Below are 25495 nucleotides of genomic sequence, written 5' to 3'. Positions count from 1 at the left end.
TTCACACTTTTGTAAAATCTCACCTTGTTTAATTTGGCAACTCTTTTGAGAACCTCTTACTCATTGTGACATCACTAATAATAAAATCATATTTTCTTTAGGGAGCTTGGGAGATTTCTCCCATGGTATCCTTCTTCCCTATTTAGAGGGAGGACCTTTGCTTGTGGGTGGACTAATTTCTCTAGTTTAGTTTTCTAATTTTCTTTTGCAAATCTTATTCATGCATCATTAGTTTCTTAACATAACACTCACATTTTTCTCATTATGCAAAGTTTAATTTGCCATTTTACAAGAATTTGTATTGTGTAATCTACTACAACACATGCAATATTTCTCTTGAGCAAGCAAGTACTTCACATTTATCTAGCAACCTTAAATTTTGTTTACTAATCCATCTACTTTATTTTACTTAGCAATTGTTTCATAAATCTCCTTGGATACATTGCTCCATCATCTTATGTCAACTCATGCATTATTTGTTATCCTGATCATTGTTGATATCTTTTGAAGCATTTTGTGTCACATTACTTTGCAGCAATTTGCACTTTAGCAACTAGTTCATTTACTGGCAAGTGATTTATTCCTATGCAAATTTTCATTATGGAACTTGTCAAGTGACACTGAGCTTGTAATACTTTAATTTTTTCCATTTCAAGATATTGGTGCAATTTACTTTAGCATTATCTCTTATTTTTTAAGCATTGCTATCAACATTTCTCTTTGGAAACCAATAACACTCATGCATTTCACTTAGGCATTTTAGGTTAGACTTGCATATCTAAAGCTTACCTCCAAGCATAAGCTTGGTTATATAGATAACATAGGACCAAATTTTCTTAAAAATTTCTTCTATTTGGTAAGTAACAAGGTAAAGTACGTGACCCTGTAGTTATGAAGGTGGTCTTGTCCCCTTGTAGGAACAATGACATGTATGATTGGTAAGGATTAGGGGAAAGGTGTCACTAATGAATGACTAGCGCCTCCTCAACCCCTCTTCCTTGCAAGTCACCCCAATTTTTACCCCCTTCGTAAAAATTTTGAAGGAGAATTTTTCACTTTAAGATAGGCATGTAGATTAAAATTAACCAAGATAATTGCATTTCACATTAGTTAGTTTTGCACATCATCTTAATCAATTCAACTTGTGAGTATTTCAAGTTTTACTTGCAATATATTCAATGTACTTGTCATCTTGATGATTATTTGGCTCATTGTTATTTGGTGCCATTTATCTAATGCTACTTGAGAATTTCCTTACAAGTACAATTCCCATTTATACTTGCAAGTGATACTGTATTTATTCATCTTGAACAAACTTTGGTTTTGCAAGATTTCTTATCATTGTACTTTGAATGTTCATTTTAGCAAGCACTTGTCATTTACTTTGAGCAATTATTTGTTTAAGCATTGGTCTATGCTCTTTATCTTTTGAATGAATCATTGAATATTGCTCATATATTTACTTGCTTGTTTACATCTTCAAATCAATTTATCTTTGATAAGCTTTCCATTAACTTTAGTCTCCTAGAACGTCACATTTCACCTCATTAACTCCCTTAAGGACCACCCCCTTAGCTTAACTAGGAGAGATCTTTAATGGAGAGAGTTAGGATTAAGTGGCAACCCCTTTCTTTTAGTTTGCCACCAAGATCGCACCTTCTAGGGTTGAAGATTTCCCCACATTAACCTAGGTGTGCAAGTGAGAAAACAAGAAGGCACTCCAGCATAACTTCTTATGTGGACTTCACCCAACAATTGACAGAACATTTCGACCAGGAGGATCCTAATATACACTTTAGAGATGCAGCACCAAAGGTGAAGTCTCCACCCACACCACAAATTTCTCTGAAGGACAAGGACAAGAAGTCATCTCAAAAAGATGGAACCAAGAAAGATCAATTGGATGAAGAGACTTGAAAAGAGTTAAGAAGAAAGAAATTATGTTTCACTTGCAAAGAGCCACAAGAACAATGACAATTAAGATGATACAACTTCGGCACCAAGCAAGGATCCTAGCAATTCAAGGGAAAAACTATCCTTTGAGAAGGCTAAGGGAAACGAGAAACCACATCCAAAAATTGAAGGAGGTACTATCGCCACTCACATAAGAGTTCTTAAATATTACACCTTCAAGATGAAGGGTGTCATACAAGGACAACAAATCATAGTATTAGTTGATGTTGGAGCAACATATAATTTCAAAGATGCAGCAGTGGTGGTAAGGAAAGGCATCCGTACAAAGGAATTTGAAGGCTTCAAAGTAAGGGCAAATAATCTATATAACATGATGTGCACACAAGTGATTCAACTATTGAGCATAAGATTGGGTAATTATACTTTCATTGATGATTTTTATGTGGTAGAAATTAGCAAATACCAATGTGGTGCTAGGGGTACAATGATTGTACTCAATATGAAGATTCGTAATGAGCTACCGAGAGATGGAAAAGGAATTCGAAGACTCAAATGGCAATAAGATAATATTAAGAGGCATGACCAATGATGGCTGCAAAGTTGTAACAGTTAAGCAAATGGAGGTCATACCCAAGCAAGACAAGGTAACTTGCATGGCAACCTATTTGAGTGCAAACCTTAGGACATCGAGTACCAACTTACAAGCTTATGAGTTGGAATGCAAGAAGTACGTTGGACTTGATATATACACGCTCATGAAACATTGGAGAGCACACCTCTTAGTAGAGTACTCCAAAAATAAGTTTCTCTACAAACTAATGGGCGTTTTCATCCATGATGACATATACAAGGTAGAAGATGAGATCATTTTCTATGAAGACCAAATATATTTTCGTTAGGGCCACACACAACAAGCAACCTAAAGTCACATTGGAGTCTTACCCTCAATTCAAGGATTGTACAATAGTGAAAATGGAACAAGCATTTGGTGAAATGCAGGTTAAAGACTAATGACAATGACCATAAATAAAATCAAATTGCAAAAGCAGATTCTCTTGAAGTTCATGACAATCCTATAAAGTGAGGAAGAACAAGACATATAGGTTGTAAGAAGCACCTTAAAGAGCATGGAAAAGGGCATATGGAAACAAAAATGGTAAGCCACATTATTACAAATATGGAAGATGCAAAGTTCCATTTGCAAAGTTTCCCATTGTGTAAATGTCATTGCTTACAGAGTTTGGTAGCAAAAGATGCTAAAGCAGAAAATGATGAAGTTGCCCTTCTTTATTTTCTAGGAGCGCCTCATGCCCTTGAGCTATGTGCCAAATTCTGTTATGGAATTGTTGTTACACTCGATGCTTATAATATTGTTGCAATTCGTTGTGCTGCAAAATATCTTAGGATGACAAAACCTATGAAAAGGGGAAATTTGGTTCATAAGAGTGAGGTGTTTTTCAACTCAAATTTATTTCAAAGCTGGGAAGATCCCATTATTGTATTGTAAGCTGCCAAATCATGCTTACCTTGGTCAAACAACCTCAAGGTTGTAGGAAGATGCATCAACTCAATTTCTTCAAAGACTTCAGTTGACCCTTCAAAGATTGATTGGTCCTTCACTTATACAAGGGTAAAGTTATTATATAGCCAACCATGTAAAGAAAACAATACTTTAAAAATGAAAATGGGTCACTTTCAAATGATGTGGAGATTATAGCAAAACATAGACATCTTGTGGAAACTATTGTGAGCTTATTACCACTAGCAGAGGGATCAACTTCCGATGACTTATTGCTAAAGTTATTGAAGGTTGCTACTATGCCAAGAAAATAAACTTCATTTGAAATGGAACTTACTTCAACAGTAACACACAATTGTACTTTTTACACAAAACTCGCCTAATGATTTGGTAAGTGAAAGTAGCAACTATTGCGTGATGACATCACCAACCAGCATTATGGTTATTGTGATGCAAGAAAAAAGAGAGAGTGTTGGTGTTCTCGATGTGGTAATTGTAAGGATTGAAGGAAGTTTTTCATTCTTAAAAAGTGAAGAATAATTATGCAACACCCAAACATGCAAATGCTCAAGGACAAGCAATGTTGGGAAGGGGGGCGGTTATGATGTTCCATGTGGATTAATTGCCCAAGGAATAACGAAATAACCTATCCAAACCTGTAGGCTATAGTCCTTGATAAAGGGGGGAACCCATTATCCAATGTTTTGGGGAAACATTAGGTAAGTTTCAACTAGACGGAAATGGGGACTACACTTTTAACCCCTCGCATCAATTTAAGGATAAGAACACCCACAAGGAAATCTAAAAATAAGAGTTAGAATCATTTTCACATCATTTGATTGGATTGGGATTTTTTTTATTTTTATTTTTTTTTAGCCTGAGGCTCTAAGGGTTTTAAGACCACTTTCCTCTCTTCGTTAGTTTCAAAGGAGGTGATCCCACCCTAGCTAGTCACCCTCCTTCTATTTGTCCTATTACAATGTATTCTCTTGAAGCAACTTGGATATGTTCTAGCCAAGTAGTTCTCAATGCTTACCTTATTAGTCAACAGGTCTTGTCCAAGAGCAACGAACGTCTCTCTAAAGTGTGTCTGGTCAGCACAAGTTTTCTTGGTAACATTGTTCTCTCACTATGTGATTTTTCATAGTGCATTTGAACTCAAAGTTATTGGATTGAAGAAAAAGCAAGGCTACAAAGGTCCCCTCTAAGACTGTGAAGCCTAACAAGGAACAACGAGTTCCTTCCTCAGTTGAACAAGAGATTTATGGTGACTTTATTGTATGGCTTGAAGCAATTAGGGCCTCTTCTGAATTCGGCCATCCTTCCTGAGGACAGCAACATAACCACTGAGGAAAAAAGAGACCAGCAAGGCCCTTATACAACCAATGAAGTCATTTTTCTATTGAATGCCCATCCATCGAATCTCTAGTCAAGCAGCAAAGGTACAACAAAGGACATAATTGAGACCTGCTCCCTTCTTGAGTTCACTATTGAGGCAGCGAAGCTAACCAGAACAAATATGTTGAAATTCAAATGTTTTATGCTACAACAAATACTTATTCCAAAACTTCTTTCTTCTGCGATATTAATTAAGCAATTGTAGATAAAACATACACCATATAAACCATATGCAAAATAGAAGACAACCAAGAACACAAATACACACAAAGAATTTAGGTCCAATGAACAAGGGAAAACCCAACCAAATTCTTCTTCTATTAGAAATCAAATGTTCAGCAGAGAAACAGAGTACAATGAGAAAGAGAATGAGTAAGTTCACCCAAATCTGAACAAGTTCTAGCATGAAGATCACTGGTAGCAGCAGCAAATGCACACATTGAATCAACCTTCCCTTCAACTGAATCAACACTAAAACACTAAAGCATTGAATCAACCTTGGCTCACCAAGTTCTGCTCTTACTCTCCATGTCTCTCTCACAATCTTTTTCAAACTCTCTCCAACTCCCTCTCAAGTTCGAATTCTTCTTTCACAATACACTAGCGAAGGGATAAAGAATGAGGGACATATATATAGGAGGAGCAATGAATCCATGCCATAAAGGACCAATTAAAAGTTTGATATTAAAAGTTGTATATAATGACCTCTTAAGTCAAGGAACAATTATATTTTTTAGAGATGGCTCTACAATATGTAAGACATGTATGCAAAGTTGTTGCTCCATCTAGCTACAAAGCCATTAGTTTTGAATGCATTATGGCATATAACAACATAATTTTTTTTATATAAATAAAGTTAGGAATTTTTCCATAATAATAACAATAAAAAATACAATGTTAAAAAGAGCAATAGGGATTAGGTAATTTTTTTGCAATTTTCGCATATATCCTTCATTTTATATTCTACAAGTACTACAGCGAGCATAACTACCACCATGGGATGTGCATGTAAGAGCAACAAACCATATATTGTGGCACAAATCAAGACCTAACTATAGCAATGTTCATGATAATGTAGGTGGTTAAGAACAGGAATTTTTTAGGCATTTTTGGTGGATTTTGACCCTAAATTGCAAAAATTCCTAATAAGTGAGCTAATGATGAAATGGTGAAATAAAAACAGCATATATTCCAATGGTAGATTTTCACAAAATGTCTATATTTTGGCATTGTTTTCAAAAAACAAATTCACTAATTGACCTTGTTTGTTTAAAATTTTGCTTTTTTACACAAAATGTGCTTACTTTGATAATATTCACCAAAACTTACATGTATTCATAGTAAACCATACTTTTTTTTACTAAATATCCACGTACATTATCAACATGTATGAGTTTCTCAAACCAAGATATTCCCTTAGAATGCTACTAGATATAGTATGGCATTCCATTAAAGTTTTCCTTTATTGTAAAAGGTGTAATGTGAAACAAAACAAGGCCAAACGTATCCTTAAAGAGTCAAATGCAACTTTCATAGGAGAACAAGATAACTCCTCCTTCGAGTAAAACAAAGGAACATCAAGGATGTCCCAAAATTTCCCAAACAAAAAGGGAAAAGGGTTAACCATTCTACAATTTCAACCTTTTCCCAATTTGCCATCAGTGAAATCCAACCAAGCAAACTTTGTTGAAATTGCAATTTTGGACTAATGAAATTTTTGCTTACAATGCATAAATGGATTGAACATTCTGAAAATCCCCTATTGCAATTGGATTGTGCAATGTTAACACTTGAAATTTTCAATTTCATCAAATCCAAAATTATTCCTGCCAGATTTCAAGACAAAGATACCAATATCCCCTCCCATTATTCAGAGCTCCCAAGGGGCCAATTCATAGCATGTTTAGGCTATAAAAAGATGTTGTTCCCTGCTATCCTTCTCTCTTGGGGTCATGTAAATGTTGCGAACGTGTCCTCCACATAACATAGATATCCTTTTCTCATAATAAATTATGGAAATGCCTTTGTCATGCCATATCAATACCTTGTGAAAATGTTTTTGAGGCTTATGATTGAGAGCATTAGTAATAAATGGTTGTTAATTAGGCATTTGATGCAAATTTATTCCTAACTATATAGATTCAAGGAAAATTTTCATAACAAGCAAGAAATAAGACAACCAAAATAAACTTGCTTACAAAAAATAATACACAAGAAACTTTAAATATATTCAATTTAAATCATCTTCAACCAAAAGGCTAAGTTAAACTAGGGTATTTAATAACATAAATTATTACAATATTAAGTGTCATATAATTGGGTTAAATGATGTAAGGTTAGTTGTAAGATTTCCAACTACTAACCTTAACAAGCTATTAGCATTATAATTGGCATCCATCATAGCACAATCCTTATAACAATTACCTCAATAATCCCTTATGGAAATTCAAAATATAATGGCCATTGTTCATGCATTTTGCTGATGCAAAGTCAATATCTATCTCTCACTATAATCCATCTTTTAAAGATTGCAAAAATGTGTTTATTTCTTTTATGACTAAACTTGTGTACAACGAAAATAATTATCAAGGCCTTCTCTATCTCAAATACATAAATGTTTTCAACAAAAGGGAGCTCAAAACAGTCCACTTTCTATTCCTAAAAGTCTCTTGTTTCACACCAAGGAACTCTTTTAGTTAAGCAAAGGTGTATAGTGTGAAGGTTTTAACAATTTAGAAATCCTTAATCATTTCAAGTGACAATGATAAACATCTAACATATAAGAATCTAGTTTAAGGATATAAAATTAGACATTTAAACTACATATATTTTGATCGAAGTTTTCTCCTCTAGTGATATATAAGCCATGAACAATATCTTCCTAGCAAAAACAAAATGGCTTTCATTAAAATATTTCATGTATATTTGTCATTCATTGTGCTCTCATTTAAAAGTTGAGGATAGTGTTTGAAAATATTCAAAAAATTTAAAGCTACCATGTACATTTTGTCAAATGACTAAATGATATATTAGGAAGTACCAACATTTTATGAGAATTATTAAAATCAAACCAAGTTACCTGGCATATTAGGAACTTGTAATAATTCAAATCAATTGCAATTGAGCTATTTGTAGTCTCTCTCCCAACAATGTTGGCCATTTCATAAGCATGTTAATTTAATAGCTTATCATCCTCATAATACTTGGAATTCTCGCATAGAAGTAACCCTTCCAACAGCCCTAACATTGTCAAGAAACGTTCTTTTCACGCTCTATTGAGGAGGCTGCTTTTATGAACCTTGAAAATCCCCACAAGGTCAACAATAATAGGTCTAGTCAGCTACAACATAAATAGGTCCATCAAAAGCTTCAAGGAACACATATTTATTTAAGAGCCATTCATAGTGACTTAAGTAAACCTACAAAAATCTAGGAAGCAATATGCACATCTAACTCTTCAAATAGGATCCAAATAAGTTGGGTTGGTGCAAAGACTCCAGGAATAACCATAATAGAAGGGATTGAAAATCGTTTGTGGTAAGAGAAATATTTCAAGAAAATAAACTATTAAGGGAATACCACCAAAAGAGTCCAACCAAAAATTTGCTATGAAGTCTTCCTCTTACAGCCTCCATCCAAAACAACACCCACATGGATGAGAAAAATTTAGCATTTCTGTCCCTCAGAGCATGCAATATGCATGTCATGTGATGCAAGGTTTTAAAACAGTTTATTTACATTATACAACTCAATATCTTAATATCATACTATAATAGAAGGGATTGAAAGTTGTATTTCAAAAGAGCAGTTTTTAAAATAAATTTGAACTCGAATGTTTCAACTCTTGAACAAAAATACCATCCAAAGAGTCCAACCAAAATGCTGCCAAATAGACTCTAGCAACTCCATCCAAAGCAACCATTGTGTTACAGGAGATGAGAAACATTGAACATTTTATGCCTCTCAAAGCATACAATTATGCATGTCGAGGGATGCAAGCTTAAAATTAGTATCTTAAAATTGTGCATCCCTCATATGCCAAGGATATGGTCACTTATGGATAAATTTCCAAGCTCCTCATATTAGAAAATAGCAATAATTTCTCTAATAGAACCCTTAAAAAAGGTGAGGATGGCATGGAACAGCTGAAGTTGACAATTTGGAAAAAAATACCCCAAATAAGTTGGAAAAATGGAATAATGTTGTATGTCCTATGGAATGAATCTATAATTACAAAAATTGATACAATATAACCAACCTACTCATGATTGAAAGTAACAAACCCTACCAACTGATAGTTAAAATGAAAAGACAAGCAAGAAACTATAAACCAGTAACCACAGTTTCCTACATTGAATATCTTCTGCAAATGCCCATGACAGACTTTAAGATCCTTTTGGAATTAAATATCAATTCTAGACCCTCCAAAACCAACACAGAAACCAGGACTGAACAAAGGTATATCTTTGATTCAATTCATTGTAAATTTCTCACCTTTTAGCTATTATTGGCTTTCCTCTTTTGCCTATATTTAATGTAGCAACTCCATAAACAGGATGTCCTTTGTTATTAGAGCACTAATCCATAGCAAGTACAGACTATTTTCAGTCACTGATAAATTTACCCTTCGCTCACTTTTCAAACTATCTAGTGAGAGTTTATAAAAACATGGCCTTTTCCATTGCCAATACAAGACACATTCCAGACAATTGCTCAAAAGTTTGTCTTGACATACCAAACAATTTTTCTATGTCATCTTTTAGTCCCACGGAAAACTACACCTCAGATATTTTATGCCTACTTGCATTGGCTTGATTTTAAAACATTCTTAAAATAATATACATTTTCCTTCCCTAAGGAGTATTATTATCTGCAGAACTTCATTGGCTAGATATATGAACAAATATTTCCTCGATTCCTTTGATCCTTGGAGCAGTCTCCTTCAAGGACTGACAAGCTCCTCAAAAATTTCATAATCAATCAGCCCATCTGCCTTTTTCCTTTTGTACTGGTAAATCCATATTGTTTGCTTCTTTAAAAACCTTCAATACCTCCAACTTGATGGACGTTGCCTGTGAGAAAAGCAAGTCACCTGTTTATTTAACTTCTGCTTATATATTTCCAAGAGGAATCCTAGGTTCCCCATTCTGGAATCATAGATCTGTGGAGGTTCTCAATAACATTTCATTTTCCTTCCATTAATCTATCAACTTTACTGTAATGCACAATATTATCCCCCCTTAAGGAACATTCTCTTCCATTTCCAATTCCATAATTCACTCTCAGCGGGCCTTTCCATTATCTTCCATCCATCTTCATTTCTTTCCATAAAAATATATTTTATTTGTATCACCTAAGACAAATGGTATAACTACCACATACAATCTTTCTTGAAGCTCTTCACGTTAGAGCTGAAGCTGCAACCCAGCCATCAACAAGTAACTTGTTTTGAAAGAGATTCACAGCATTTTTGTTGAAGAGAAAGTGGCTAATCACTGAATTCCGTTGCAAATTCCCTCTTGCAAATTTCAAAAAGGAATATTAGGCAGTTAATAGTACATATTAGCTCTACCATGAGGAAACTCACCCAAATTTGAGCCACCTAATAACATTATCAAAGCCTTCAATGTTTTTTGGAGAATGTCTAATTTTAACATCCACATTATATCCTTTCAAAACAAAATTACCGGCCAAAAACAAACATGTGTCCTCATCATAATGATGAATTTCTATTCTCTACAATGTATGGCCACATGATTTCCACAAAGAATGTAAAGAACTTTAGCTTCACGTCATGGATCTGTGACAATTGCTCAAATGGATAGACAATTGGAGTTCACAAGTAGGTGGTGGGGCCTAGGGTATGCAGGAGGACCCTGCTGGTAAACAATTGACAGGATACATGAAAAATATGCCTTCCATGACAACATTTTAGATAACAAACTTACTTTTGCAGAGTTTATTTATGATAGTACTATAAATATCATGCACACTCAAGTAGGTCAACTCAAAATTTTGATCCAGATGTGGCTAAAATGCAATGAGTTCTATATAAGAGATTAAGAAATTACCATACAAAATCAAACATTTCAGGAAAACATAAACATCACAAAAGTTAAATGCTGACATGTTATAATTCAGAATATTAATTTTTGATAAATTTCAAAAGAATTGATCTGAAAGGAACTGAAATTAAATACTAACCGTATACCAATCCAGGCAATCAATAGCATTCACTGTTTTTGTCTCTTCCCTGAACTTTCCCTTAGTAGTCTCCCTGAAAGCCCGCCACATGACCATTGGCTCCCAACTCAATCCTGATGTATCATCCAACACATTCCGTACAATCACAGGCTCACCTCTAATCCAATGCTTCTGAAAATGTTGAAGATTCTCACACTTGATATCCTGAACAGTTGGACAATACATGTAATTGTCACTGCTATCCTTCCTGTTAGATGCTCTCCTTAACTTATCAGAAAGTTCAATCTTGTCCTGAGAATTAGGCTTGAAGCACAAAGAACATGGCTGGGAATCCCTTAATGTCTCTGACAATTCACAACTACTGGCAATTTTTTGTGCTTTCTCCTCAAGTTCTGCAACCCAATTTGATTCAAACATGCTCGTTAACTCTAACAAATTATTTCCACAACCACCACGTTCTTTGGGTGGGCATGGAATAGAACCATCACTATTAACTTTCCAATCTGGCAATGGTTTAAGCGGATGTGCAGTGTGACTGTTGACAGACTGCAACCGACATTCCCAACCTGTGCTTCCTCTTGCTATCTTCTTTTGTTTCTTATTCTCTGACTGGGCGTAAGCCCTCTTTGTGTACTGCTGCTGGGATGACTCTGCTGAATCACCCCCAGGCTGACGGCCTTCTCGAAGCTCTCTGCAACAACTAATACAAAGATCATACGAACAATCTGGGCAGCTTCTGTGAAAATCTACGATTGAGGTATTGCAGTTGTCACTGTGATAAAATTGAGAAAATTTTATCAGATAAAGTATATTCATAACACTATGAAAATGGTCAGTATCCAAATAACTCATAACTTGTTTCCATAACAAACCTTGACATTTGAAGTCAAGAAAAATAGAAAGAAAACACAGTACCAGTAAAGGCGTTCGTCTGAAGCAATTTTTGCCTTGGGAATCTCCATGTTTTCTGCTGATTTTCCTGTTTAAAGCATGAAAAAGGAAATTAAACTTCTCAACATTGAACTTCAAAACACAACAACAGATTATACACTTGCCTGCATATAATCAAATGAATTATGGAGGTCCATAATTGTGTAAGAATTGGATTAAAGAATAGAACCTCTACTTGGAAGGTCCTCAGGGGATCAATAGCTAAAATTGTATGTCATTTAAGGAGAGCTTCATCTAAAGGGATTTCTGCATTCTATATTGATTATCTAATCTCAAAACTATGACTAGGACATACCACGGATCCTAGCCTCCACAACTTGCTCCTTAATTTGCTCCTCTTGAAATTTAATCAGCATAGGGAGAAGCATACAAATCGTGTGCTGGTAATAATGAACCATATCAGCTTTGCTTGTCTGCTTCGTGCGGACCTACAGTGGAAACTCCCACCAAAATCAGAAAGCACAAGAAGAATTACTTTCCTTGTCAATAGCAGAGTACACATATGGATAGAAGTACAAAACTGATATCAAAATTCAAAGAAATGTTCACTTGGCCTTAGCAACATGCATGTAATTATAGTTCACTACCTTAAGACGGCTTCCTCGCCGCAAACAAGCTTTACAATTGCAGTTCCCCCGACAAAACGGACAGGCCTCAGCAATCTCCTCCTCAGTTTGAAAGGGGTACCTAGGCATCAAGTAACCAATCACAGAACAAATTTAAACTTTACAGACACGCAGAATCAAATCGTTGTTAGAATTCATTGTCAATAGGAACCAGGATTAACAAAATGGACAGCTAAGAGCAATTTTCCACCAGAATAGTTAATTATAATTTGCAAACTCTATAGTGTCAACCATATTTTTAGAGCTAAAATAATTTTGTGAGATCTAAATGTAAACAAAATACGAAACTCTTTGTCAACCCCAAAAGTATCAAGGCAATGCATAATCACTATTAAGTTCTTTTCTTCTCTCTTCTTTTTCTTTTTTGAAGACAAAAAGCAAGCTTTCTTTAGCTGACAAAATAACAGTACACATCCAAGCCCTATAATATCACATAAAACCAAAACATTTGGATGTCAGTTACTTCAACATCTTCTGTTATTATGTGATATATTTTCTTCTTTGTCATAACAGTGTTGCTATTGCTAAACCACTGAAACATAACATTATCTCTAGCAGACATTGTGGTATTAAAAACTGCATTCAATTATATTTGCCAACAAAAAAATCTGACAAAAGAAAAGCATAATCTCCATTTCATTATATTAAAAAATAACTATTAGCCACAAGGAACAGAAAAAGCTACAATCTTCTGGATCCCAATGACATAGTGCATAGCTGATTCCTGAAAGCCAACACGCTTTTGCCAGCAATCAAATTCTCAGAACTGATTGTGAAGGCTATCAAGTATAATGTCTCACAAGGTCGGGTATCCCAGAAGTTAAATAACAGGTAAGCACTCCAAGAAAGGTAGCGTGATGGATATAAACACCCATTTAAACATATTTATCCATTAATTAATCTACTGGAAAAAGACATAAGTAGCTTAGCAGCAATCTCAGCAATCTGTCAATACATCCCAAGTTGATTTTCTAAAGAATTTGGCAAGTAGAAAAAACATGTACATATTCAGTGCTATTTGATTCATAGTGATCCAAGTTGATTATCAAAATCAATCGGCAAGCCACCTGGAACTTCACCAGCCCAATCACTGCAAAATCACTGTGTTGCAATGATAGGCCTCCCAGCAAGTTCATGAGGCAAAAACATTGAAACAACTGGCCTCCTTCAGTCCAAGATGATAAGCTTTTGTCTAATGAATATAATACATATAACATTATATAATAATAATAATTAAATCAATGTTCATCTTCATCATTAGTCTGCTTATAATGTACACAATCACAAACCTCATTGTACAACTCACTTATTCATTATCAGTTTTACACACACACATATATATGGACTCTTTATGTTTTCCTTCTAAAGTTGGATATTTTCCCATTATTGAACTACTATTCATTGCATTGGTATGAAAGCCCCTTCCAGGGCACTTGCTAATCCAGCCTTTGGCCACACTGTTATCACAGTTTCTCTGACTCCAAGTCTTTGACCACAAACTAGCTTATAGCAATTTTAAGTACGGAACTTCCATTTAAGAAAAATTATTCTGCTGCAAATTGAATAATTCCAGAAGAGTACCAGTGATCAGTCCCCATAACAATGCCACCAGTCTCCACAATAATCACTGCCGCACTAGTGATCATTCAAATCAAATTAATTTAATCTTCATTTTTAGTTTCTACTCACTAAAAAGTTGACATAGGCCATTACTCTTTCTTATCACATGAATGCAATTTCTCAAATCTTAGAATTTCTTCAATCTGCAAAATTATAACCCACAACAGCCCCCAAAAACCCCAAGAAAAAAATAGACAGTGTTATTGATGTCACACGTGTGATGATTCTCACATCATTCACAGATACAGGAATTTAGAATCAAGAAGGCTTGGTTCTGCAGTCAACGAAATTTCTAACTTTCTACCAGTGATCCATCCCAGCCACAATTTGCTCCACCTGGATGGCATGACAATAAGACATGATGAGGCCATATGCAAGCACTGAGAGTGCACAAGGTTGCAAGAACCATCCCCAACCACTTCCGCCCCCAAACCTGCATCCAACCTTGGAACCACACTTCAAGCAAGTGTGCTCACAAAAGTCAGGAGCACGCTCCAAACCTTCTAGGCATACTCCCTGCCAATTTGTAAAGATGGCGCTCCCAAAGATGCTCCCAGAGAGAGTGGTTCCAAGTTCCAACCTCATCAAACTTCACATGGAGAAAATAGAATTTCATTTCCATTTCAAAATTCAACTTAACAATTTTCAAATTACACTACTGATGGGATTCCAGTATTTCATTGGATTCTATCATGTATTATGGTATGTAACTGGCATTTAATCAAGATTCAAAAGCACCGAGCCCTATATGTCTCGCAATGTTAGTGATGTTGATTATCAAGCATGTCAAGCTTTTTCTACCATATTTTTAAGGCTTGGATTAAGCAGTTTCATCAAAATTGGGTGCTGTCGACTGATTTCCCTACAAGGTTGAGGTAGAGACAAACACTAGATAAGAGGGAAAGAATGAAGGAGGTGATACTAATGATGAGGATCCGTCTATAAACGATGGTAGACCATTGCTTGTCAAGGAGTGGTGAAACATGCATAGCAGTAGTACCCCACAGCTACAACATTTGGCAACATGGGTGTCTTCACAATTGGTAAACACTTCTTCTATAGAGAGGTTTAGCAATTAGCTCAATTTATTGTTTTGGACCTTTCAATCTTTGTATTTAGGTGTGTAAATGGCCTATTTTGTAAGCATGGCTATTTGGTCGTGTTATTGTTGACAGTGACTAGATAACCTATTTCATTCCATTATATTAATGGTCTACTTTCCATTATATGGCTTGAAAGTTTATACGTTTGTTTGTAATTGATAGAATCTAGATTTTCTATGTTCATTGATATACAAATATGCATGTTTTTGTATATTCTGCAACTAATTTGGCATTTTATATATATGTATATATATAAAGAGAGAGAGAGTCCTAAGACACTCTACTCCTGAGAATATTTGGAAAATGGCACTCCCACTCTCAAAAATTCTCCCGCTCCATGCAGCCTTGGAGTGGCGTTAACAAAATAGATAATACTTGGATGACTTGAAAGCCAAAGGAAGGTCATACTACTCAGTGCAGCCATTGGCTGTGTTTTTCTTGAAGCTTCCAATGAAGGGAGAAAAAAAACGTCACGTGTCTTTATATCCTGAAATCAGCCCCCCCCCCCCCCGCAGACAACAAGAAGAAAAAATTAACTAAACAGAAACTCTACACAAAATGAAATGAATTCCTAAAATAGAGTGAATTGAGTTCCTAGAAAAGAGTTCAGTTCAGGCTTCCCACAGTTTACCCTAAAGTTCCATGTATAGTAAAAACTAGAAGGGAATGATAGCATTGAACTTTAAACTCTATCACAATCCCTAACAACAACCAAAACCATGTTACCAGCACAATGCCTTTAGGTTATACTGGTGATGACTCACAATTTAGTGTTTAACTGCAGCTGTTAAGGCTCACTGAGTTAGAAAAGGGCAAAAATGCAGAAAACAAGAAACATCATAATAGGAAGCATTTATATTTACAAACAAATGATAAAAACACGAGTCCAAGTCTAAAATTCAATACATCATTAAGGTGCATTTAGTAGATAGAACCCATAAGAAGATTTTGCACTTATAAAAAAAAAACCAGCTAGAAGTGACCCCTTGTCTAACATCATATACCATTTTTAAGGTGATTTCAATATATTGATAATTGCATGCTAGAATCCATTATTATTTCAGTCATTTTCAGGTCATTTGAAACTTTAAATTCATATGTTAAGTCACATAAAATTCCTTGCTTAATATTTTATGTAAACTTCTGATTAGGTGAGATTAAGTGAGCCTACTTTTCATTTTAGGAAGAAGCTCAACAAACATTTATAGTGTTTCGAGTCTAGTTAAACAGAAAAGGCAGAAAAAGAGCACACCATAAAAACAATAGTAGAATATGGCTACATTTATCTTCAAGCCAAAGTGTTATTTAGCATGTATACCATCTTTCAGTGCAGCAGACACAGTAACGTTTGTTACATTTGGAGCACCAAACCACCCTTCCTTTGTCATTTCGCTGACACTGGTGACACATCAAACTAAATCTCTCCGATGATGAATTCATTGGTTTCTCTTCATCAGCAATATCCTCAGGCAAAGAACATTCTTGAAGCTCCTATAAAAAAACATGAAAATATAGTTCAACTCAAGAACACTTTTAAAGCTACAAATTCCAATATCATATTATGGAAATCCACCAGAAGAAATTTAAAAAAATTCAAACAGATGGAGAAATTTAATTTGATAGACATATATGGAAGGTAAAAATACCAACTCTACTAAGATAGAGCCTGCCCATGAACTGCCATCATTAACTATAATGAAAGATATACACTGGTGCAAATAAAGCAAAAAATAAAAAAATAAAAACCAAAAAAAATCCAAAATAACTGTTGATTAGCAACTCCGGTAGCTACATTTGCTGCCTGCATTACATGATAACAAAACTCAAATTCTCATATCGCCAAACAATTTAAGTCCCAGGTAAAGCTCACTATTATATGAATCAAAATATATAGAAACTTCAAAACAAGGAAAATATAAAAAGATATAATAACCCTGGTAATTCTTATGCCAATAAAAACCAAGTACATTTCCAACAATTATAGCTACATTCTCATACTGCCAGAAAACTGCACAAGCTGCAATCATTCTGCCAATACTAATTCAAGAGTATCTTGATTAATTAAAAGGTATTAAAGATATGGACCAATTCGAAAAATAATAACTCAACAACATTCTGATATCTTTTATTGCCAAACAATTTCAGTACTAACAAGCAAGGTATATTCAGCCGTAAATGTTCAGAAGCAATCAAAAAAGGACTGGGTCTCTTGGGCCAACAGGTGTTTAATCATTCATGAGATTCTTACACTAGCACACACTTTTAAAGCCACACTGAAGCACAGATACCTAAAGAGTAGAAAGCAGCATTCAAACCCCGAGTGTTGAAAGCTCAAAACCATCCAGACAGAGGAGACAGGAAAACAGGTCTCAGTTATGACAAGAAGTTCCCCCAAATTTCCCAGGTTACAGCTAAAAAAATAAAAATTAAAAAAATTCCAAATTTAGAATTAAGTAAATTATTAGATTAATTAACCAGATAAACTGTGATCCTGCCCAGTGACCCTCCTCTCCTTGCACTATTTTGGCGTGAATACAGTCTGGGGATCACCTAGATATCCCCCTTTGGCCAGGGGATTCCCCAAGACCACCCCCTGTGAATTGAGGACTTCCCCGCCCCATCCCCACAGCCCCAGGGACAGGAGAACTCATGGGAAATGTCCCCACTGAACTATGGGGAATAGTAAATTATGAATGTACCAGGAAATGAAATATTGCTACAATAATAGTTAAAATCAATATTAGTTTCCATGGAAATGGCCAGGAAACCAGCCATCTCCAACCTGAAACTAATGAATCCTGCCGAGAACCTGCAGGCTACATATCTATTAGGAACCCATAATTACCCATAGAAGAAACCATTAAAAAGTTTAAACCTAGAAAATCCAAAACTAACAATATGGATAATGGATGCCTCTAATTTCCTTATTAGAGCTCCACTTACATTTTTAGTAAGCAGCAGAGCAGCAAGACTTGAGTAGTCTGAAGCAGTGAGAAACAAGCAATGCCATTTTCTACAGTGAGCAATAAGTGTTGTACTATGGGATGAAGAGAAGGTGGGCATCGACAGATTTGTAGATTCTCTTCATACTGTTGTAGAATCTTACAATTTCCCACAGCTTCCTTTTATATACCTAAAATCCAAGAGGAACACCAATTCAAGACAATCACTTTCCTCTTTGGAGGCATGTCACAAAACTGAGGTTTTCATAAGAGGGCACACCCCATGAATGGAAATGCAGAAAATGCAGTAATGTTTACCAAGGTTCCTATACAACGGGAAAGGCGCTAAGAATATTGAATGCAATACCAAAAGAGGTATATTACAATAAAGCAATCAGAAAGTATTAGAGCCAAGGCAAAGAGGATAAAGCAAAGACAATCCAAATCAAGTATTCCCTTGCAAATACAAACGTGTATCAAGATCCAGGAATCATAATTGGAGCAAAGAGGAAAATTTTAGAGGGCTCATCAATAAAGATGTTTGATGCTGATCAAAGAGAAGCAGATGTTCATGCAGCACATCATCCATAAGCATACAGAATTGCATTTAATGTGATTATTCACAGTTCAACACACTGGCATTACTTGATGAGCAAAATAAAACTACCATAAATGTTTTTAACATAGCCTTTATTTCATTAATACCACAGAATATGAATTCCTGAATAGTTGCAGATGAGTTTATTTTTAAAAAATGGAACAAACTTTCACAGGATGTGATATGCATGAACAAACCAGGCAAGTGACTAATCAGCAATGCACAAAACAGTGAATAGGTGCAGGGCAGTGGCAATTCCAATCATTTTAGAGCATGACTGTCATGAAAATATTTTAAATACGAGTTATGTTAAACCCATAGAATATGATGCACCAGTGACCAGTACGTTGTATAATTCTTGAGAAATAAACCATGAAATGCAAATCATAAGTGCAAGACTGAATAACAACCCAGCCAAATACTGAGTCAAACTTCCTAAAAGCTGAAAATTGCATATTACAATTAACCGATGAACTACACCCATATCAACAACTGTCAAGAAAATTAATCTAAGAATTACTCACCAGCAGCATTTAGGAATCGAATTTATGTATACAAATTAAAAGACATTAAAAGGAATAGGACACCTGGTTGGCTACACGGAGTTGCAAAAGAATATCAAACAAGTAAAAGAATGTTGCATGCAGCCATTGAGTTGAGCACAAATGCATAAAGGGCTATTATTGGCAACTATTAATAATTCCAATAAACTAGTTCAGCACTACACAAAGAAATTGCAGAAAAACTTGGGAGCAGTGTTTAGGGTCTAAACTGCACATGGAAGTTTAAATGCAAATACAGGAAGTTCACCAGTAGCAAACAAATAACACTTAAGAATGTAAAGCATCCACAAAATGTATATCAAACACTCATCAACAGTGTCAGAAATTTAAACTGCAAGCTGAAATAAAAATAAAACACTCGAAAATCAAAGTCCTGACAAGCATGATGATGATAAAACCCATATAGCTCAATACAACACCAAAAGCAGGTAATTGCAATGATTCAATCCAAAACAATTTCATTGCAGATCAGCTGTGTTTACAGACTAATAACTAGAACAGGTTATTAAAATGCTCACCAGCAGAAAACAAGCTATGAAAAATCAAAAAGAATCCCAAAAGGCTCACCTGATCTGCCCTTTTCTTCATTTTCTTCACATATTTTCTCTTAGACCGACCTGTCTCAAGATCTGACAAACTAAACTCAACCTGTCCAGAAGTGTCAACCTTACAAAACGCCTTAGAAAAATCATCTTCTGCATGGGCACGAATCTCCATCAAGCCATTGGGCACATCAAGACATCCATTATGGAGAGGTTCCGTAGTCAAATCCCGTGCACGGACTTTCCCATTCGGTTTCCTCCCCCTTCTTACAGGTTTATAATCAGGATCCTCTTCCTTTGACTGCATAAACAGAAAAGGCGACTAGTTAGAACTGAGCATCAAACAATTTTGCCAGGGTTATCTTGTGTGTGAAACTCAAAGGATCTTAAAGGAGTTCCACACACTTGTGTTCCAGACAGGGAATTGAGTTGAAATCACTTTTTATTAATGCCCATAAGATCAAAAGCCTTGGGGAGCATAAAAATATTGTCAGAGGTTTCTTACATATCATTGGTTGCATTAATTCAATAGGATATAAAATCCAAAAATAGTGGCATGAGTTCTGTTACATAATGTGAAATACTTCTGCATAAACAAAACAGGCTAAGCATCTGATAAACAAAGCACAACAGTGAAAGTGCACTGGTAGCCTGTGAGGGAAATGACAATATTCTCCACTCATTTTAGGGCATGAAATTGTTTAATCGCAGTCTTCATTAAATTCATTCAATAAAAATGATGTGACATGATCTGAGCAAAATAAACCATTGAATGCAAATTGCAAGTGAGAGAACCAGGCTTGTAAGTCATGACTAAAAACAGATAAATGACAACAGAACCAAAGATTGGGTCAATTTCATGAGTAAAAGTTGATTATTGCAGATTGCAATTAATTGAGGAACAACACCCATAACAGCAACAACTTTCAAGAAAAGAAGTCTTAGAATTACTCACCAGCTGATGTTGTGCTCACATGGCAAATCACTTTCTAACTGTTGTTGGATTTTTTTCCTTTTTCCAGCAATGGTAAGGATATCCCTTGTTTTTATTGTAAATCTGATCATTTTGTTGGATTTTTTTTCTTTTCCCAGCAATGGTAATGATACCCGTTGTTTTTATTGTAAATCTGATCATTGCTGAAAGTGGTTCTTCCACTTTTTTTATCTCAATGTTTTGTTTGTAATTGACATTCAATTTTTCAGCATTTGGGAAAAATGACCAATGCTAGAATCAGATAACTAATGGACATAGTTATCTGACACTCGTCAGGGAAACTTCTATTGTAATTTGTATCTATCATAGAAGAGTATTGGAAATAAAAAACAATTTTTTGGAGTTTATCAGAAAAAACAATCCTAAATGAACGCTGTATGGGTTTAAGGGTTTGATTATATAGTTAAGTTAAAAGATACGATATGGGAATAAAACTTCTGGTCAAGCACAAATGACCATTACAATTGAAGTAACTTACTAGAAGCTGCATGTAGAAATTAAATTGTGTGGAAGCAGAAATAGAAATCATTTCTGCCTGTTTATCCTTGGTCAGTCGATGAGCCATAAAAGCATTTCTCTTCTAATGAACAGCACACTTCAAAGTTTAGGTTTTATACTTTTTCATTTCATCAATTTAGAATAGTTTAAGAGGACGGACTAGCTTTTTCAACAGTATGATATATTTTTTATGAATTCACCAGGTGAAAACCTGTGAGATAATGATGGGTGCTGAATGCTTATATGTATTGAAATTTCTTGAATTTTGGTTCTGGTATTTTTATGTTTAAGAAATTGGTTTCTTAAAAGTACCTGTTTGTAAACCTTGGCATATAAAAGGCATTTAGGAAGTTATTTTTTAGTTGAAGGCATTTGGGCATGTATGTATGCATCTGCAAAATGGCCACCTCTTATATCTTAATAACAGGTTATAATTTTTTCCAAGGAAAAAGAAGAAATCAAAATCAACACCAGCCTCTAGGAATTCCATCAACTAGCTCACCAATACCATTACACAAAAGAAATGACAGATCAATAAATACCTGGATCACAAAGCAGGCAGCTGTGTTTAGGGTCTAAACTGTGTATGGAAGTTAAACTCAGCTAGAGGAAATTCACAAGCTACAAAAAATGTAAATCAACTATTCATCTGGAGTTTCACCCTCAGGCAGAAGTTTAAATAACAACAGGGTATTGGAAATTGTATAATTGCAGGGTGCAATAAATTCATAGAATACAAGTGACCACCGGCAGATAAGTCAGGTGATCAGAGTGAAATAAACCATGGAATACAAATTGCAAGTGAAAGAATCAAACAAGTCCTGACTAAAGACTAATAAATGGGAACACCACCAAAGAGTGGGTCAATTTCAGGACCAAAAACTGACAACTGCAAATTGCAAGTAATTGATGGACAAACACATCTATAGCAGCAACAACTAACAAGAAAAGCAGTCAAAGTATTGTTCAACAGCTGAGCTTAGGGGTTTAATTACGTAGTGAGGGGAGGATGAGAATTTATAGTCATAAAAGCAAATGATTCCAAGGCACCACAAAATAGCAATATCTGGTCGTAGTTTCACAGGCACACACTCACACAATGTACCCCACAGAAATGAAGGAAAGGCTAAGCAAGCAATCATATTCACAAAACTCCCGAAGTTGAAGAATACACTAGGGAATAAAACTCCTGATCAGTCACAGAGGAACATTGGACTAAAAGTAACTTCATGAAACTTGCAAGTGAGAATTAAATTCGGAGTAAAAATGCAAATGGAAATCATCACCATCTGCTAGAAAGTCTCCTCAACTAGTTAGCCACTACACAAAAGAAATTGCAGATAAATAAAAGCCTTAATCATACAGCAGCAGTGTTTACGGTCCGAATTGTGAGTGGAAGTTACCCCAGCTACAAGAAGTTCAAAAGCTAGAAAAATATATAAAACAAATACTCATTAGCAGCGTCTGGAATTTAATCTGCAGACAGCAGTAAAAATAACAGCAGGGAATTGGAAATAGCTTAATCATAGGCTACATAAAATATATAGAATAAGTGATCAGCAGTGGCTGAGCCGTGTCATCATTGTAAAATAGACCATGGGGTGTGAATCACAAGGGAGAGAATCAAACTTGTGAGTCATGACTAAAAACTGATAAATGACCACACAACCAAAGACTGGGTCAATTTCATGACTAAAATCTGGCAATTGCAGATTGCAATTACTTGATGAAGAACAGCAACAACTGTCAAGAAACGCAAATCAAAGTGTTGTTTACCAGCTGAGTTTAGGGGTTTGATTATGTAGTGAGCGGGGGGGAGATTTTACAGTGGTAGAAGCAAGCAATTCCAAGACACAACAAGATAAGCATATCTGGTTGTTCTTTCACTCACACCCACACAACACATCCCACAAGTGTGGGACACCCACACAACACATCCCACGAAGGTTTGGGGGAGGGGAAAACCTCAGCAAGCAAATATACTCACGAAGCTCCTAAAGATACATTGGGGAATAAAACTCCTGATCAGTCATCAGTCACAAAGGAACATTACAGTGAAAGTAACTTACTGGAAGTTGCAGTGGGAATCAAATTCAGAGAGGAAGAGACGGAAATAGCTGACAACTGCGAGCAATTCCTATCAACTAGTTAACCACCATTACACAAAAGAAACAACAGATAAATAAATGCCCAAATCGAGCAGTAGCAGTGTTTGAGGTCTAAATTGTTTAGGGCCTAAGTTAAAACCAGCTACCGGAAGCTCACAAACTGCAAAAAAACGTAAATCAAGAACTCATTAACGGCAACTAGAGTTTCATCCGCGGACGGAAGTTATAATGACGACGGGGAATTGAACTAATGTCAAAAAGCTAGCAATTATTCCTATCTACACACCTAGTCACGACACGAAATGGAAGCAAATTTATATTGATAACAATTCGATTCAATTCAGGCTAATTTCGATCTATAAGATATATAGCGCAACGGCGAATTCAAATCTCGACAGGCGACCAACAGATTCCAAATAAAAGAACTTTTAAACATTCGAAAACACTCACCGGAACCGCTTTATTCTGAGATTTCTTGACGTATTTTCTCTTAGTCCGAGCACCGAATTCCGGCAAACTAAACTCGACCTGTTCACCGGAATCCACATTAGCTTCTGCCTTATCGAACACCTTTGAGAACTGCAAAGGAGCCTCCGCCGAACCTGGGCGCCCATTACGTGAAGGCTCCGCGGTCGAATCCCGTACAATGTGATCGTCATTCCTCTTGGCTCTCTTCTTCCTTTTCACGGGATTATGATCAGTATCCTCATTCTTCGTTCTTCTTCTCTTCCTCTTCAAACGCTTTTCAGATTCCAACACGGGGAATTCTTGTTCCTCGTCCTCCGGCTTGCGTATCTTCGGTTTCCGCCCTCTCTTCTTCCCTGGCGGCTTCGAATTCTTAGTACTCTCGGAACCCTCGTGGTCGTTCTGCAACTGCGCCCGTGGTTTCCTGCCCCTCTTCTTTTTCTCTTCGACCACGACCTCACCATCCTTACTCTTAGTGCTCTTAGTGCCCGCCAACGCCTGCTGCGCCCGCAACAGCTGCTGCAAATGGTGCTTCTGGCAGAGGCAACGCCCAGGCATCGCACGGGCAGGGCATCGCCATTGCTTCCCGTCGTTCCGCCTGCAGCGAAACTCATCCTCGACGGGTTCCGCCTCCGCCTCTCGTTTTGATTTGCCCGTGCCGGTGCCCCCCTTTGCCATGTGACCGTCTGCCTGACCAACACAAGACTCTGACAAATCTCCTAAATTCTCCTCATTCATATCCGTTGTAAACCTCAGTGCGCTTCCTCTCCCCCGATTCGTCTGCTCTCCGCAGCTCTCTATAATCCTTTTCAGACCACGGCAGCAGTAAATTCTTGTTGTCAAGGGTTCTGTTTTCAAGCTTCCCGCTAAAAATAGACCCCCCAATTTCAATTTCCCGGCAAGTCTGGTCAGCTGTTTGCCAAAACGACGGCGTGGGCCGGTTTTCGTATGTCCCCTGCTCGGGCCCCGTGAGACTGCCCCTGTTCACCGGGAAACTTCTCGAGCATGCCGCGATACAGCGCCGTCGTCTGGAGATGGCGTGCTTATCTTTATTTGAGTTTCGAATTCGCGCCCAATAAGGCTACTGTTCATTCGAATGCGCTTGTGCCCGCGGTTTTATAGAGCGTGGACGCCATCGAAACATGCATGGAGTCCTCACGATAGTTTTCACACTTCCCATTTATAGTCCGATGTGTCCTTCCACGTCCGAATTTAGAGCTCCATCATCCCAGTCCGCACATATTCAGCTTTCTCGCTGGTAGTTATCCTTTACTTCAAACATGAATACTTACAGATGTGTGGGCATGAATCAATTTAATTCCACGCCTCATCTCACGTCAAATCCACCAACAATTCCTGGTCAAAGGTTAGATTTTTATTCTGCTAATCCCAATTTGATGGTTAAATAATGCATATCAAATTTGACGATGATCTTTCCGTGCTGAACAAA

At 36.3% G+C, this 25495-nt stretch overlaps 1 protein-coding gene across 2 annotated transcripts in view; it reads right to left on the bottom strand.

The window, feature by feature from the left end:
- The window catches only part of LOC149221659 (lysine-specific demethylase JMJ27-like), a 113352-nt gene extending 88078 nt beyond the window's left edge, over window positions 1-25274 (bottom strand). Inside the window, exons 1-7 of one of the 2 annotated variants that reach the window (XM_089385176.1) lie at window positions 24031-25274; window positions 20006-20281; window positions 16654-16826; window positions 12574-12673; window positions 12282-12414; window positions 11951-12014; window positions 11036-11807 (exon numbers count right to left, since the gene is read on the bottom strand). In XM_089385176.1, the coding sequence (XP_089241302.1) occupies window positions 11036-11807; window positions 11951-12014; window positions 12282-12414; window positions 12574-12673; window positions 16654-16826; window positions 20006-20281; window positions 24031-24783 (2271 nt within the window). In that variant the 5' untranslated portion in view covers window positions 24784-25274. The remainder of the gene's footprint in view (window positions 1-11035; window positions 11808-11950; window positions 12015-12281; window positions 12415-12573; window positions 12674-16653; window positions 16827-20005; window positions 20282-24030) is intronic. The other variant, XM_089385175.1, reaches the window with a different exon arrangement.
- Window positions 25275-25495: the final 221 nt, after the last annotated feature.

This window comes from Pinus tabuliformis, chromosome Q, assembly GCF_031772625.1.
Source record: "Pinus tabuliformis cultivar Carrire ecotype Pingquan chromosome Q, CPIR1, whole genome shotgun sequence".
Classification (NCBI taxonomy): domain Eukaryota; kingdom Viridiplantae; phylum Streptophyta; class Pinopsida; order Pinales; family Pinaceae; genus Pinus; species Pinus tabuliformis.
This window is presented reverse-complemented; position numbering and strand designations above follow the sequence as displayed.